Source organism: Pholcus phalangioides, unplaced genomic scaffold (genome assembly GCF_987345545.1).
Source record: "Pholcus phalangioides strain wild (caught in Gottingen) unplaced genomic scaffold, Ppha-v1.0 ptg000004l_1, whole genome shotgun sequence".
NCBI lineage: Eukaryota > Metazoa > Arthropoda > Arachnida > Araneae > Pholcidae > Pholcus > Pholcus phalangioides.
This window is the reverse complement of record NW_028301597.1, coordinates 50,177,592-50,196,213: the sequence shown is the minus strand read 5'-3', so window position 1 is coordinate 50,196,213 and position 18,622 is coordinate 50,177,592. Positions and strand designations below refer to the sequence as shown.

General features: G+C 31.9%; 1 protein-coding gene across 1 annotated transcript in view; it reads right to left on the bottom strand.

Moving 5' to 3' along the window:
• The window catches only part of LOC149087797 (formin-binding protein 1 homolog), an 80,668-nt gene that overhangs the window by 19,450 nt on the left and 42,596 nt on the right, over nucleotides 1–18,622 (bottom strand). Inside the window, exons 4-9 of the mRNA XM_089231714.1 lie at nucleotides 18,173–18,320; nucleotides 6,659–6,721; nucleotides 6,365–6,469; nucleotides 1,756–1,884; nucleotides 1,146–1,292; nucleotides 552–767 (exon numbers count right to left, since the gene is read on the bottom strand). Coding sequence (XP_089087840.1) covers nucleotides 552–767; nucleotides 1,146–1,292; nucleotides 1,756–1,884; nucleotides 6,365–6,469; nucleotides 6,659–6,721; nucleotides 18,173–18,320 — 808 coding nt within the window. The remainder of the gene's footprint in view (nucleotides 1–551; nucleotides 768–1,145; nucleotides 1,293–1,755; nucleotides 1,885–6,364; nucleotides 6,470–6,658; nucleotides 6,722–18,172; nucleotides 18,321–18,622) is intronic.

The following is an 18,622-nucleotide window of genomic DNA, read 5'->3' as shown; positions in this document are numbered from 1 at the left end:
ATATTTTGAGAACATAATACTAATAAAACATACATTCAAGATTTCATTTGAAGGAAGAAAAAACAAGCAATGAAACTTTGATCGAAAAGAGAAGGCAGGCTTTCACGATCAGAGTTTATAATAAAAATCCTACCTTTCAGGCTGCTATGCTGTGTTCAAGGCTTTTTACAAGCAGATTTTTCATCCACTGTAGTAGTGGACATTATCATGCATTGCAATTCATCTCCTTGCTAGAAACCAACTGCAATGATGATATTCACTACAGATGTGGATAAAACATCTGCTTTTGAAAAGCCTCAAACACAGCATAACAGCCCGAAAGGTATGGATTCTATTAGAAACTTTGATTGTCTGAAGTCCATGCAATTGAGGTCTATTAAATCAAAGGTTTACAGTAAAATAAAAAAACTATTCAAATATCAAACAGGTTAAAGATAAGAGGATGGATGAACAGGTAGAGAATAAATTTTATGAAATTTCAGAATTAATGCTACAAAATAACAGAAGAGAGCGATTTTAGTATATATTTCACATAATTGTAATATGCTCACTTTGTGGGCATTGAATATTGAAAAGAGTCCACCTCGTCTTTTTGGCTTTTGTAATGAGACAGTTCCTTTGAGAGTATCAGACTTGTTCAAGAATAAAGGAGGTGATTCATCACCACCATCTTCTTCCTTGATAGGTGTTACTTTGTGTTCCTCAAATGGTATATCACCAGGAATAGGATTACCACTTCTATACCTACTCACAACAATATTTGAATCCTAGAATGAGCAATGATGACAGAAAAACCATAAAGTAATTACTGACATAATAAACATAAGTTTATTGTATGAATAATAACTAAAAATTTTGTCACCTGAATAAAAGATCAAAAGTTCTCAGAAACTGAAATTAGAATTGTTCACATGAAAGGCAAAAGCTTTATTGTAACCACATTTCTTGATCACACCACAACAAATACAACATTTTGAGCAAAAAAATAAATAATGACATAAAAAAAACAAGGAAAAAATATTTTATACTTTTAATTTAGCTTGTTTAGCAGTAAGGAAGTATCTATCTCGTGTATGACTATGATTACATAATAATGAAATAAATCAACAAATAACATTATTAAATTATTCCAAAAGCAGACTAACATCTTTAGGATCTATAGAGTCTGCTGCAATGTCCATTTCATCAAGACATTTGCCCACAGCAGGAATAGCTTGCCTCTGTACCCCAGTGGCCTGCTTCATGAAAAGCTGAATAGATAAGATTCTTCTCTCATCCATATCTTGGAATTGCTAAAAAAATTAAAAATTTATTATATTAACTTATGACATTGAATGAATAAAAAACTTTTTTTTAAACTTGAAATGAGAAATTTAGATTTTTTCAGGGAAAATGTAACTTGAATCAATAGGAAATATATTTATGTTTATTTGCATTACAAATAACTTTTTTTTATATCATAAGAGTGAGTTCAGTTTGAATTTAAATAGTTCAGTTTAAACACATGCACCTGTATATTTTTATGCATACAAACATTTGATTAGAGAATGGTTGTAACATATTTTGAAAACATATATTTAATACCTCTTTCTTCTATTGACATAGTCACTTATTGCTAAAACTTTTAACAAACTTATAATTTTCAATTTAAGGGATAACTCTTCATTTTAAATTTTCAACACATATCAAAAAACTGATCACATGGAGCATATGTAAAATAGTATTAACTGTTGTTGCTAATGCTTGAAAGCTGACCTGAAAAACTTTAGGCATCAATTCTGTGTAATGTTGTCTTTGTGCTTCATTTGTTTTCTGGAGCTGATTTGAATACTCACTCTTACATTCTTCACAATATTGAAGCTTTGCAATGCTATTCGCTTTGGCCTGAAAAACAAAGAAGAAAAAGCAAAGAGTTCACAAACTGCAACCACATGGTTAAAACAAAAATTCTTCAAATAGTTATGCAATAATACTTCGTCACACATCTACTTGCATTGGGAATACTTACTCTGACCTATCCTTACCAAGTAAATTCACTGTTTTAATAGATACGAGTGGGTAAGGTAATAACAAACGCAGAAGTGCTGATGAAATTCCCAATAAAATTCTTATCAGACACTTTATTTGCTCATTTTTTGGATTAAACACTGCAGTCTTCTCTTTATTTTTCCAGATTGTGAGTTTATTCTCTTTAGTTTGATTTTGTCACTGGATTTTTTGGACTTCCATAGCTGAATTTGCAAGATAAGTGTTTTTTTTTTTATTGCTCTTAACTTTTTTCATTTTCGTTGTGTGTATATTTTTGGTCAACTTAAATTTTTTTTTCTCATTCTCATTTCATTTTCAATGTACTTTCGCCAGGTTTGTGACCATTGCTTTTTTATCGATAATAAATTTCTCTACCCACGTGCTCGTATAGGAGGGAATAATTGGTTCTTTGTTTTCCACCATTTTTTGGGTTTTTCCTGTTTCATTGATACAAGTTACTTTTTTTGGGAATTAGTGTTAGCGAACTTTTTCCCAGGTATTCTCAGTAATTTTTGTTTTTCTCATTTTGGGTCCTATTGATTTAGTGTTAGTGAATAGATAGTTAGCTAATACTAATAAGTATAAATTTTACTTTGTATCTTAATACTTTTTTTGAAGTGTATTTCATTCTTTATATACATACATATTTCTTCCTCGTGATTTAGTGTTGAACATTTAATTTTACTTAATTTTTTCATACAATCTTTTACGTACATTTTGTATTGTAATGTAATTTACGTTATTTTAATTTCCTGTTAAAGTTTCTCATTTTCCTATTCTTTAAGTGTTATTATAAAGTTTTTAGCAATAGTGTTAGTATGCTCGAGCTCGATTAGTGCTGTGCAGGGTTTGCGATAGGAGGTTTTCCTGATCTACGGGAATAGTAGCTGATAGTTTCAACTGTAAGAGGTGTTTGGATAGGGCAAGGTTGGAACTTAAGGTCGAAGCATTACGAGAGAGAGTTAGGGTTTTAGAGGGCCCAGTTATTACGGAGCCATCCGTCGATGAGGAAGCAATCTCCGTGAACAATAATAGTTTAGAGGGTGGATGGGTGGTCGTGAATGAGGTAGAGGGGGATAGTGATAGGGCGTTTAATCATCAGCTATTCTATGGTTAGGGAACAGAGTATGTAGGGATTTTAAGGGTTTCGAGTACTGTTGTCTTCTTGTGGGGAAGATTAGCAATGTTTAAGATGTTTTTCATCGCCAAAAGTTGCCCTTGTAGGTAATCCTGTGGGTGGGAACGAATCAGGTACAAGCGAATATTAGCAAGTCTCCGTCAGAGTACCAGGATTTACTATTATCTGCTAGGGAGGGGGGTTCATATGTGGCACTAATTCCAGTAGTGCCAAGGGGTAGTGGGGAGGGGTATAGGAGTAGGATCCACCAATTCAATTTAGGCCTGAAGGACATTTGCTCCTCACTTGTGGTCACGTTCTTGGAGCTTCCTGCATTTACTGATAGGTGGCTTCATTGGGATGCAATTCATCTGAATAGGAGGGGGACTGGGAGGTTTACGATAGGTTTTGGTCAGGTTTTCACTCCCAGACCATGTAGTCGGGAATGTGGGTTAGTTAATGATAATCACAACAGTGCTGACAGGGAATTATCCCCCTCTGACTTGGATGGCTCCTCAATTGACACTAAATCACAGGGCAAATCAAAATGAGTGCTAATAAATGCCAGGAGCTTGGGTAATAAGAAAGATCTTTTAGAAACTATGGTAGCTGTGGAGTACCTGGATCTTATAGCCATTACAGAATCTTGGGCAAATGATGGAGGTTAATCTTTCTTACATATCTCAGGATACGATACTTTTTGAGAAATAAATCTGATAAGGAAAGTGGGTGGAGTGTTGATATACATAAAATCATGTTTGAAGGCTAGAGAGTGTAACGTGAAGAGAAGTGATATTGAAACTATATGGGTTGAGCTTGAGAACAAAAGATGTCATAAACTTATTGTTGGGGTTTGTTACAATCCACCAACTAGGGATACCAACTACATCGCCAAACTTCATGATGAAATTTCCTACATATGTAGGCATAAGAAGGTTGTAATACTAGGAGATTTCAATTACCTGGATATAGATTGGGAGAATCTTTCAGCTAGAGATCAATATGAAAAGGACTTTCTTAAGTTGGTGCTCTATCATTTTTTATTATCAGCATGCATCAGAAGCCAATGGGGTACTGCTATTTTGGATTTAGTTCTCACAACTTCTAAGGATCTTGTTGAACATGTTTCGGTGGGGGACGAGTTTTCTTCCAGTGATCATCGTGTCATCAGTTTTCTCTGTAAGTTTTCTTCGGGTAAGGTTGATAACAAAAGACTGGTTCCTTGTTTTTGTCCTCCCCAGCACGATCCAATCCACACGGGTAAAAGGCTTATATCCCGGGAGGGACAAAGCCTGGGTCATGTCTGGTCAGACAGTTGGAATCAGTCGGTGTGGTAAGTCAATGGGAAGAATTTAGTATGAAGCTATCTTCTGTTTTGCACAATGTTATTCCCTTTGTTCAAAAAAGCGTATTTGCACATCGTGACCCCCTATGGTTGATGGATAGTAACTTTTATCTTAAAAAGAAAAGTCCACTCAGAGAGTATAAAAGTGAACGAGATGATCTGTCATTGTTTACTGATAAAAGAAAGGCATTGAAGAAAGTTATATAAGGGATAATAAAAAGGAAGTTATGAAGCCTAGGTTGGCAGACAACATTGGCTCTGATCAAAAATCATTTTTAGATACACCAATAATCGATGTAAGGGGACAGTTAACCCCCTTTCAATAGGAAGGTCTAGGGCAGAGAGCAATGTAGGTATGTGTAGTGCTTTCAATGACTTTTCCGCGTCAGTTTTTAATATAGAATATGGTATTCAATGTACAGGTGTTGCATGGAGTAATAAAATCCTCAACAATATTCAAGTAGAAGATGTGGAGGTTCTAAATCTTCTAAAAAATTTATTCGGGAGCAAAGCATCAGGACCAGATGATATCTATCATAGGGTCCTCAGAGAATGAACTAATGAATTGTTGGGGGCCATTCGCACAGTTTTGCAGGAGTAGTAGTGCTGAGAGTATCGTCCCAAGAGATTGGAATTTTTTTTTTGAAAACTTTATTTAACATGATGAAATGGTACATAATAATGCGAGAAACCAATTCATCAAGAGATTGATGTTGTTCCGATATTTAAAAAGGGTAGTAGAGAGGCTGTGTCCAATTATCGTCCAGTAAGTTTGACGAGCTCCCTCACGAAAATTTAGGAAATTATTATCAAAAAGGAATTGGTGAAGTGGGTAGACGAGAATAGTGTATTGTTGGATAATCAGCATGGGTTCAGGAAGGGGGAAGTCATGTGTAACTAACCTCCGTTGCTTTTATGATCACGTGACTAAGGCCAAAAATAGATATTGTTTACCTTGATTTCTAGAAGGCATTCAATCGGGTCCAACATGGTAAACTCTTGAAGTGTTTACACGAGATTGGAATTGGGGGCAACTTGCTGAATTGGATAGAATTGTGGTTAAGAGATAGGTCGCAACGAGTTATGGTGAACGGGGAATTCTCTGGTTGGACAGGCATCACAAGTGGAGTTCCTCAAGGAAATGTCCTTGGCTCCATACTTTTTTCACTTTTTATCGATAAAATCGATCAGGGTATCGATGGGATTGTTAGTAAATTCGCAGATGACGTGAAGCTAATGTAGGTAATCAGGAATCAGAGCGATAGGGAGTTGATGCAGACCAACTTAAACAAGATTGCAGAATGGGAAAATGAATGGAACATGACGTTTAGCATTGACAAGTGCATGGTCACTCATTTTTGTTTGAACAACCCACGATTCTCTTACGAGTTGAATGGTGTCACTATCACGGATGCAAATAGGGTCACCGATTTGGGAATTCTCATTGACAAGCAGCTTAGGTTTTCTGAACATTGTTCAAAAGTGATCAAAAAAGCGAATAAAATGCTCAGTTTCATTTTCAAAAAAAGGTCTCTTCGCGTTCTCCGAAAGTTATTTTTCCACTTTTCTGAAGCTTGGTTCATCCTGGACTGGAGTATGCTGTAAGGTTTTGGAGACCATACCTACAGAGGGACATGGACTTGGTTGAAGGGGTGCAGAGAAAGGCTATGCGTGTCATTATTGGCGCATGGCGCTTGAGTTATGAAGAGAGACTTCATTGTTTGAATATGTTTACATTGGATAGTGCTTTTATTTTTTTTGCACACATTCCTTTTTTTTCTTTCCTTTTTTTGAAAAGTATTATTATTTCTGTATGTACAATATTTTTCTTGTTATAAATTGTATCATTGTATTACATTCAACTTAAAACTTACTTTATTCAGTTCCATCCGAGAAAGATGAAGATCAGCATGAGCTTTTTGGTAATTTTCATTGGCTTTCTCTGACTCTTTACATGCTTTCTCGTAACTTTTCTTGTACTAAATAGAGCAAAAGAAAAAATGAGCTTTTCAGTGACTTGCAAGAAATTATAGTAATGGTTAAAAAAATGTTAGTATCAAACAAAACAGCGTCTGCTGGAAAAAAATCTCAATTCACATAACAAGGTACATTTGAAGAAAATGTTATCAGTTCTCCAAAAAAAACCTTAAAGCAATATGAGAACTCACTTTTTCCAACTGATTTAATGATGCCTGAAGATTTGCTTGCAATTTTGTTCCTTCTTGTAAGTGCTATATTCAAATTAAGAAATGACAGAAAAAGTTAATTTGCTAAAAAAAAAAGTGTTAAACATTGTTTTGAACAACAAGATGTAAATACTTTTTTGAGCTTTGGATAAGATACAGAAGTAACGGGTTAAGAGTAGGTTTAGCAGTTTTACGATGAAAATGTCACTAAGAAAAGAAGAGTGAAAGTACAGTCAAACCTCGTTAAGGGGTCACTCTTAGGCAAGGGTTGACAGGTATTTGACAGTTTTTAAATGGTCACATCAAAGCCCTACTATTGCTTTTCGATATAAAAATTCCCGTTGAAAATATACACATTAACTGTATGTAATGTTTAAAAACTGACTATGTTATACAAAAAATAAATACTTAATATGATTATAAAATTGTTTTCTACTCTCACAATTTGAAAAGAGCATAACATAAAAGCTGAAGGAAAAACAAACTATTTGATGTGCTTCAGGTAAAGATGATTCTTGACCTTCCAAAATTTCTTCAACTGCTTATATATGTGTATTGATATAAACCATCTGCTGTAGAGAAAGGTGGAGCACAGTGGACCACTTTTGAAGTTATTATTTTTTTTTTCTCTCTGAAATTTATGAACCAATCTATCTAAAAAAATCATGAATATTGCTCTATTACTTATATTTACACATTAATTTTCTCAAAGCATTGATCTCAGTAGTATTTGTACCAAAAAATATTTTGCAAACCAAAAAAATGTCCCACTGTGCTCCAGACTATGCTATGAAAATATATATTTTCAACACAAATACAGGCTTGAAGTGTAAATAGATGTACTAGAAATTAGTGCTATGTTAAATGAATGAATTTTAGCTTGAATCATTCAAGAAAACTAAAAATGAGATGTAAAGCAGAAGGAGTGGCAACAGCGTACCCCGTAGGTTGTGTTTACTTGTCGCTCCGTAAATTTTCTTAATTTTTAGTAATTTTCTCGAAGTTTGGTGGCTAATTTTTTTATTAATAGGTTCAAGTAATTGTTGATGATTTAATTTATGTAAGTGTTTAAGCTCCTGTCATCTAATTACATCGTTTAATCATGCCGAAGTGTGACACGTGCTCGGATTCAGTTGAGGTTTCCGATTCACTCAAATGTAGCGGGTGCCAACGAAGTTTCCATTTCACGTGTGGCGGATTCAGCGGTAAGGCTGCACGTAAACTGTCACAGGATAAACAGAGGAAATGGACTTGTGTAGCGTGTACGTCCTCTCCCAGGGATACTTTTGCTGGCGGTAGTGATTGCCCGAATATTTCGGATTTCTTGGAGAGGATTGTGCAACAAAACACCGATCTCAAGGACTTCGTAACCAACAAGTTGGAAGAATTTAAGCAAGTGATCGATTTCAATAATGCTGTCATGAAAGACCTGAAGGACTCTATAATTCAGCTACAGAACAAAAATGAGGAATTGCAATCAAGGAATGAGACTCTCGCAACTGAAAATATAGAGATCAAATCCGAAATGAGGAAACTGCAATATGACATCACTGAGTTGAAGCAATATTCAAGGCGTACTAACATGGAGGTTACTAATGTCCCGGAATCAGAAAATGAGAATCTGTCCCAGATCTTATCTAAGATCGAAGATTTGGCTGAATGTGAAATGATCAACAGTATAATGGTCGCTCACCGTGTGCCTAGTATGAATAAAGACAAACCTAAACCGATTATCGTTCAATTCTCGTCTAAGCTGGTGCGTGATCAGGTGTTGAAGAAACTGAAAGATAAAAAAGTAAGTGCGTCACAAATCAATTCCCGATTCTCTACTATCCCGGTATATTTCAATGAACATTTAACTCCTGAGCTGAAGAAGTTGTTTTTCCATGTACGAAAATTTAAAGCTGAGCATGACTATAAGTTTGGTTGGGTACGTGACGGCAAAATTTTTTTGCGAAAGAATGAATCATCCAGAGTCATACGAATAAACTCTGAAAAGGATTTACCTTCGATTACTTAACTGATATAATAACTGAACCTGATTATGATTGTAAAATTATTACAGGTCTGGATGATATAAGTGCATTTTTTACGTCTTTACCAACCAAGTATAGTTTAAATATATTTCATACAAATATTCAGAGTTTGCGAGCTAACTATGATAATTTTTTAGCAGAATTTTCAGGTTGTTTGAACAAAATATCTTTATTAATTTTTTCTGAAATTTGGATTTATAGTAATGAAGTGAACTTGTATAATAAGTTGGATAATTTCAACTCTTTTTTCTGTTGCAGAGAAAATAGCAGGTCGGGGGGAATCGCAGTCTTTGTACGGAAAAATCTTATTTTTAATCAGATTGATATTCATTTCAATACGGCTGAATGTATCCTATTATTCAGTAGGGAATTTAATATTGCACTCTTATCTATCTATCGTTCTCACCAATTCACAATAGCTGAATTTAATAATGAGCTCCAATCTGTTTTATCCAACCTTAATTTCGATAATATTATAATTATAGGGGATTTAAATATAGACATTTTAACAAACAGTATTGACGTCCTTGATTACCTGAACTGTCTAAGCCAATATGGTTTTAAGTGTCTGATAAATAAGCCTACTAGAGTGAGAGATACATCCACTTGCATCGATCATATTTTTTTTAAATCACAAAATAACCCATCCACTATTTCTTCTGGAATAATTATTAATAATCTAACTGATCATTTTCCCATAGTTATGAAACTGAGCCATAATACAGTTCCAAGCTCAAAAATTTCTGATTGTAGGTATTTTACAGTAATAGACAAAAATATGCTTTCTAATTTTCTAAATAGTTATAAATACAATTGGAGGGATAATGTTGATATCGATACGCAATATAAAACTTTTGCATTTGCATTGAATTCTATTAAAAATAATTTCAAATATCGCACTAGGAGAACGCATAAATTTAATAATAATTGGATGACAAACGAATTGTTACGTATGGTTCGTAGAAAAGAAAAACTGTATAAAAAAATGCGGAAATATCCATTTGATAGAATCTACAGAACAGCGTATCAATGCACAGCCAATGAGCTTAAAATCCGTATTAAATTAGTTAAAAATGAATATTACAAGCAACAGTTTATGAAATGCGATACTAATAAAAAGAAATGGGAATTTATTAACAGTATTGTGGAAAAACAAAATAAAGCTATTGTGTTGCCAGATTCTACTGATACTCTAGAACTTGCAAATCAATTCAACACCCACTTTGATCATATAAGCCACAATACGTCTTTATTTGGTAACAATGATGATTTTAAAAAATACCTTGCGCCTACCATAAATTCCTTTGCCTTTTTTGATGTAGTCGATCTTGAGGTACATAGCACTTTAAATTCTTTTTCTAAAACTAATTCGTATGATTACGATGGAATTAATATTTACTTGATTAAAGAGTTTGCTGCAAATAATGTCGCATTTATCACAAAGTTCATAAATACCTCATTTCAACTTACTGTATTTCCTGAGTCACTGAAACGAGCTACTATCACTCCTGTTTTTAAAGCTGGCGATAAAAATTCTCTGCTGAATTATAGGCCTATCTCAATTGTACCGATTTTTTCTAAACTTATTGAAAAAATTCTTTCAATTAGAATATATAATTTTTTGTATTCTGTGAATTTTTTTGCTAAAAACCAATTTGGTTTTCTAAAGGGACGAGGTGCTGAAAATGCCCTTTTGGCGTTTTCGAAATTTATTTATAATGGCATTGACAAGAACAAATTTACTGTTGCAATATTTTTAGATATTTCAAAGGCTTTTGACAATGTGAACCATTATATTCTCATTCAAAAACTTAATTCAGCTGGTATTCGGGGTCATATTTTAAATTGGTTCACTTCATATTTATATAATAGAGAACAAAGAGTCAAAATACAGGATAATTTCAGTAATTATGTCCATATAAATAGAGGAGTCCCACAAGGATCTATATTGGGTCCTTTACTTTTTCTGATTTTCATTAATGATCTTTGTAATTTAGAATTTGACGGTTCCATGATCACTTATGCCGATGATTCTGTTTTAATGTATTCGTGTGATGATCTTGACAGACTTAAGAATCATATTAACCACGATCTAATATTAATTCAAAAATGGTTCTATGCTAATGATTTAAAATTAAATTTACAGAAGACAAAATACGTTAATTTCAATCTTATGAAATCTGATTTACATCTTAATCTAAAATTTCATACCCTCGCTTGTGATTTTCAACCTCATTGTCATTGCGATGCAATTCAAGAAGTAAATAGTATTAAATACTTGGGTTTAAATGTAGACAGCAATTTAAAATGGAAATCTCATGTTCATGAACTACTTAAAAAACTCCGTTTTGTTTTATATAATTTTTATTATATAAGTAAGAAAGTTTCCGCTAATTTCTTAAAAGACCTTTACTATGCTTGGTTTTATTCACTTATAAATTATGGTGTAATTATATGGGGTGGTGATTATAAAACTAATTTATTGCCTTTATTTTCAATACAAAAAAGAGTTTTCAAAACTTTGAATCGGGATAAGCCTCATTCCTCTACAATTTTTAGAAATCTTAATCTACTTCCTTTACGCCATAATGCTATTTTTCGTATTATTCTGTTCTTAAACCGTAATAAAGGCTTATGCAGTTTAAAAGATAATGTTTCCGAGCGTAGACCTCATATGATTTACCGTATTCCTACTTTTAGGAAAGAAATTTTTCGTAAACATTTTTATTATTTAGCTCCGAAATTATATAATTCACTACCGCTAGAAATACAAAATATACCCACACACGCGGCATTTAAAAAATCATTATTCAAATTATTAATTTCAATAGACGATGTAGACTCTTATTTTGACCTTTAGGAGGAGCAATAAAATTTATTCAATTTAGCTTTGCCACTTTAATTATGCATATTTTTTCAATAAAAAAATTTTGTTCTTGTTTGTGTTTGTCTATGTATGTGCGAGTTTAATTTTTTCCCTCATATATTTTTTATCTATAATGTTTTGTTTTATTTTACATTTCTCGCCATGCATTAAGAACTTTGTCTTTTTTTGTGTTGTGTACGTTTTTTCGTTCTTGATTTTTTTTTATCTTTACGTATTTTTTTATTTGACAGTGATAATTTTGTCTCTTTTATGTTGTATATCTGTCTCTTTTTTTTTTTTTTAATGTTTCTGTTCATGTCGTATATTTTTAGATATTTTATTCATTAATTATGTAAATTTTCAATCATCCGTACAGGCATCACAGCCTCTGGATGATAAATATGTTTTGTTTTGTTTAAACTAATCTAAATCTTTGTATGTTGTAAATGAATAAATTGATTTGATTTGATTTGAAATTATGGAAGGGTGAAACTCAACAAGAGAACAATGAAATGCATATGAAAAAAAGTCTTTCTAAAATTATGTGACTTCCATTTGCATTTTTGTTACTTAGTTTCAAGAGGGTTAAATAACCCTGATTTATATATGGGTACATAGGAATAATAATACTTTTGAATGTGCATTTCTAAATAAATTATTTAAATTACTAGTCATACTTTTCAACCGGTCACATGAATACAATAATCAAACTATTTTTTAAAGACGGGGAAAAATGTTGCGTTTTACTGGTCTTTATTTTAAATTAACAAATTGAGGTAATGTTTAAACTAGTAATTTAGTAGTTTCTTTTGACGATCAAAGTATATCTTATTTCCCCCATGTAAAGCCATAGTTTTATTGTGAATAGTATAAGTAAAAAAAAAACAATATACAGTAGAACCTCACTATAGCTGACCCCACTATAACTGACAGCTGAAAGAAATTATGAAATTTTTATCTGACAAGTTTATATCATGCTTTAAGTATTTATGAAAGCATCAAAAAATTATTAACTCATTTAAGGAACAATTCCAAGCAAATGCTTGAACATCAACTATTGTTTTATATAAACATGGATGCGATGCATGATTCTTAGTGCTCACCACCCAGAAAAATGATGATTAATACAATGTATACAATAATGATGTTATTCAAAGAATTACAGGTTGACCATTCAAACCTATGAGGTGAATACTTGTAAGAAAATACTGATCTTAATGTGCATCTTTTTTCAGCCAACTCTGACATTTTGTCTGTTGGAACTTTTATATCTGTATTAAACACATTTTTATCTTGCATTTCACTTTCTTTGGCTCTTCTAGAAATATGCCTGCCAAGTGCTGTATACCATATTGCAAAGGAAATTATCCTTATGGTCCAAAAGCAGCAGTATTTTCTTTTCCGAAATGTCAAGATCGAAAGAGGAAGTGTAAAGTAAGTACTTATTTTGGTAACAAATATTATTGTTTTATTCTTTGAGAAAAAAAAAAAGCAAAAAATTCACAGCACTCGACTAATGTATTAAAAATAGAGATGGGATAAATAGTGGTTTGGCCAAATAACAGAGTACCAAATATTTGGATAATGTTGTGACCAAAAATCTAATATGCTGTGGCCAAATAATTTTCTTCTTAAAATTCATCACAATTGTAAATAAAATTTGTGTTTTTAATTAAAAATAAAATCATTGGTAATTTCAAATGTTTAATATGTTAAAATTTTAAATATGTAATTTTTTAATTCGATAAACATTAAAAACTGGTAATTACAAGATTTTTATTGCCACGATACTGACAATCAAATTTAACAACGATACATTGTATGTTAATATTACTCAAAAATTTTTTTTCTCTAAACCTAATACTAATTTTATATGTAATCACAAAAATGTAAATCATTATTTACTCTTAACTAGTAATGAATCATATAATTTATGACTCATTTTCTTTATTTCTCCTCTTGAGATATTCTTTGCCCCTTTTGTCTCTTTTAATAAGCTCAATGGGTATCTTGTTTAGCTACATCCAACAACAAATTGTCCAAGTAATGGAAAGAGACTAAATTATTTTCATGATGTTACCAATTTCCATGTCTGATGATGTTTATATCTAGGTATGTGAACTGCATTTTCTGGCCAAGGGTTTGGAAACAGAATCTTTGGCTTTCGATGAAAAAAGTGGCAAGACTACTCTATTGAAGAATAAGAGAAGAAAGAAGAATGTTATGCCATGCATCTTCAAAGGATATCCGTCAACTTCTATGGCAAGATACAACCATATCCACAGATTTCGCACTAGGTGGTTGTAAGTAATCTTAATGTTTCTTTTTTATCTAAAATCAGTTTTTTTTCTGTTTATCTAATAAAAAGTATTGCATTGAATAAAATTTCAAAATTTACCCTCCCGTACAAGTTGAGAAATTTCAATGACTTAATCAACATATTAGACACACTTAGAAGTATGAATCCAATGTTTGAGGAAAATTCCTCTAAAATTGATTTCTTAAATGATGCTCTGTCTTCTTTGAAGACTGATGAAAATGAATTTATATTACTGATAAATTTTGCAGAGGAACAAATTAAGTACTAATTGGTCATTGTGCATCTAATTAGTTAGCTTCAAAACTTATATTATTTCCTCAATTACTTATCAATATAATTCAAACTGTTATCCCTCATTATCAGCTAAAATTTCAAATTCCCCTTAAATCTATTTTTTATTTTATTTTGAAATCTTCAAAACAAGTGTCTTATTATTGGTACATTTACACCTTCCCTTCTTTTTTTGGTAAAAAGTTATTATACATAAATGATGGTGATTATGATTTCAGTCGTCCTTCACAGAAAACTGGCATCAAGTTCTGAATATATATGTTCATGGAAATGTTTGATCAAAGATTTTTTTTTTTAAATTCGACTAGCAAGTTTTAGTTATTGTGTAGTTATATAAATCAAATTAACTATACTTCAGTGAAGTATAGTTTTTTTTTTCAGAAGTAAGACTTCAATCTGCAAAGGTAATTCTCCAAAAACATTAATTGTTTGAATGATCTTTCTGTAAAGCATGAGAAAATGAAGTGATAATAAGTTTTATTGAAGAGATTAAAATTAGCAACTCCACATAAAACAACTTTAAATAATCAATACTAGTCACATAATACCCAGCAATGCCCAGGTTTACTTACTGTGAGGATTGAAAAAGTGACAAACCATTATAAAGGAATAAACTATAATACTGGCAGCATTAGAAAAGTGACAAACCATTGTAAAGACATGTGCATGTCTGGAACGCATTGTTAGGGAACCACGGTAACCAGAGTAAACATTCCGAAAGTGATTGTTGGGGGGTCCAGGAACCATTGTTGGGCTGAAACAGGAACCATTGCCTGACAGTTTTTCGCCAATTTCGGGCATCTGACCAGCTCTGAAGAACTTTTAAAGTAGCCTATGGTTCAATCCCGGTCCTGTTTGGCATATATGCAAAATTTGGTGACGATCGGTCTAAAACTGTACATTTGTATAAAGAACAGACATACTTTCACATTTATATACAAGATAGATTGAATATTTTTTGTATATCAATGTGTGTAGTAAAAAATATTTTATAGAATTTTGCCCAGCCTATAAATTTTATCAGGTTTATATTTCGCTCGTCTTGAACATAGATCACACGTTGCTTCACAATATAATTCTCAAAATTAATCTATGTTCGTCAATGATGTGTACAGAAGGTGCATTTTAGAAATAGACCCACAATGCGCTATGATAAACAACTTTGGGTTCTTTAGAAATTACAAAATATTGTGTTGATGAATTGGTTTTTGCATGCACTGGAAAATATATAAAAATACTGATTTAAAAACCAGGTTTGGAAAATATAGACAGGTACTAAGAATGTTTCTTGGAAGTAAGTTTCAGAGTGTGAGAAAAAAAATTCTGTGGATTTTTTCTAACGTATTTCCAAAAAACCTTCAAATAAAAATGCACTTTAAAAAAAAAAGTTATAAATAGTAAAACAATTTTATGCAAAGAAGAAGCTGGTGAAATTAAAAAAAAAAAAAGTAACTATTTTTGTAAATAGATTTTTATTGCTTGAATCACATCTTAGCATAGAATGTTATGCAATTTGTGTATGAATGAGAATCATGCAGTCATCTATATCCAATCCACAGTTTAACTTCTAGAATTCTATCATTTGAAAATTATAAGGAGAAAAGCGAAGTATATTCGCTGTTTCTCCCCTTAAATAAAATACACATTACATGAAAAGTTTCTTATAATTTTTTTTTTATAAATAACTGAAAATATAGTAATTATTGCATATTCGCATATGTCTATATTAAGGAAAAATAAAGGATTATTCAGCTGAACTGGTCTCGATTTCTTTGTGTCATTCAATGGATATTTTTTTGTATAAAATCACCATAAAAGCATTTTTGAACAATTAATGCTCTTTGGCGAAGTTTTAAGGTGGAAGGGTTATTTTTTCAAATATTGTCAAGTTATTATTAAAAGACTGGCCCTATTTGATGCTTGAAAATAATGTTGAATTATAAGTATAAACTCATCTATTCGCACGAGTGCTCAATTATTTGCTAATTCAACCCTTTTTTCTCTAACATCAAGAAAAATATATATTTGCAATGTGGGTCAACGTAATGGTAAAGGTAACGTATTGGTGTTATAGTAGATGTTGCTCATTTGTGGTGCTACTGGAAAACCATCCTACAGGGAAGGCAGATTTTGACGGTTTGTTGTTGATGATGTCACAAATTTTGGGAGGAGGCTTTAGCTGTAGAAGGTGTTGACTGTACCCCATGTGACTATCAGTAAGAAAAATTTTCAAGATATTTTATTTGCTATTAATAGATGTATTTCAATTAGATTTACAAGTGAATGAGTGTCATACACTTCAGCGTTAAGTACTTTTTCTTGCATTCTTCCTGTCTTTGTTGTCAAGAAATCTCAAATATCGATGGAGCAATATTTTACTTTATGCAGCTAAAAACAGCAAACTTCTACAGAATGGCTAAGATATGTTTTGATACCCTTATTGTGTGAATAGCATTAGAATGTATCTAGCTCTATCAAAATACAAGCTGAATTTTAGGACTAAAATGTCTTTTAATTTGGCAGTGCTGATTGCATATGATGCTTAAGAAACTCCTATAGCTTATTCAGAATGCGAAAATAGGAATGACTAAGTTTAAATGTGATATGGTATATTTTATTTATAATGGTTTTCCAGTTGAAGCTGTATTTTAAATGTGCAAAACAATGCTTTAGGTATCAAGTCCTCCAGCTCCGCTTTGATTTAAAATAAACTCTAGATTTATACAACCTGAGCAAAGAAATTTTTAGGTGAGAATAAACAAGTTAAATTTGTATGTTGATAAGAGTTACGCAAGAATTTTCACTATGGAATAAAGTTTTAAGAAGATCAGAAAATTTAAATAAAATAAGTTTTTTGTTATTTAACATATCTATCAGGTTAAAAAAAATTATTTGACAACATTGACTGTTTTTGACTGTTTTAATGATGAGTTAGCTTCCGAGGTCAAAAACCTAACCCGGATCTCCTATCACGCATATTTTGAACAAACAGCTCTATTTCACTTAGTAAATTGAAGATAGGTAATCAACAGGTTAGATAAAATGGATCATAAAATTATAAATTATCTGTTCTGGACTACAAAAATTAGGGGTCTCCATCACACAGCTCTCTCAGAGCTGTCTTATCGCGTTAATAATATTAATAATATTTGTGAATTTGTGGATGTTGGAATGGACACAAAAATTTCTGTTTTAGATGCTGTTGAAATGATTGATTCTGCGTGGAAGTCAGTCACAAGTGCCATGATTCAGAACTTTCGTCATGTTGGTTTCTGTTCTGAGTCTTTGGAAAACGATAATTTATCCAAAGATTCCTTTCAAATTACGTGTGGAGAAAGCATAAATAGCGTTATGTGTGATTCTATCAAGGATGAATTTGTGAACATTGACTCTGATCTTGTAACTTCATGACTTTTACAAGACAACGATATTCTAGAATCAATCAACCAAAAAGCAAGTGCTTCATGTTTCAAAGAAATAGAGTTAGAAAGTTCAGGTGAAAAAGGATCTGCACCATCTCGCCATGATGCATTGAAAGTTGTAAATGTGATACATCGCTTCCTACGCATTCAGAAAAAAAGCTGAACAATCACGGGATAAACTGAATAGTGTACAAAAATATTTGTTTTCTCTTTGGAAAAACAAACATACTTGATTATTTTTCATGAAGTAAATTCTTTTTATATGTTTTGATTCTATTATGAAACAACTCCAAATTAAAATGAATGTGAATTAGCATTTTATTTGATGGAATTATTCAAATGTGTATAATTGATCAATAAAATGATCAGACAAAAATTTAGAGTGAAACCCTGCTAACCCAACAATTGCTTAAGTCAACATGTTTGTAGATACTTTTGGGGTGTCGAGTTACTGAGAGTCTACTGTTCAATTTATCTGTATACACACTTTCATATTCATGAACAATAAATATTATTCATGCATTTTCATATTGAAAATTAACATGTGTATAAGTTTCTCACCATTTTGCGCTGATCTCGTAACTCCTTCACTAGAATTAGTATTTCTTTGACTACTTGAGAATTGAGATTTTCAGCAACAGATTCATGATGAGCAGCAATGCCATTCACTTCACTCATCATCTGCACAAAGGCCTTGCATGAAGAAAACCTGAAAAAGAAAAACCAAAAAATGAATAAATACAAAATAAATGAAAAATATCAGATTAACAATAATCTTACTAATTTGTATTCTGAATGCAAAGAAATACTCTAAAAAAATTGTTTAAATTTACTATTATTTTTTTAATTAACAAAATCATTGTGATACTTTTATATTTTTTGAAGAATCAGATAATCTAAAATTGTTCCATTGGTTTTTAAAACGAGAAATTAAAAAAAAAAAAATAAAAAAAGCTAGATTAGTGGATGGGTGGAATTAATGCATTGCCAGATTATCAAGCATCTACTGCA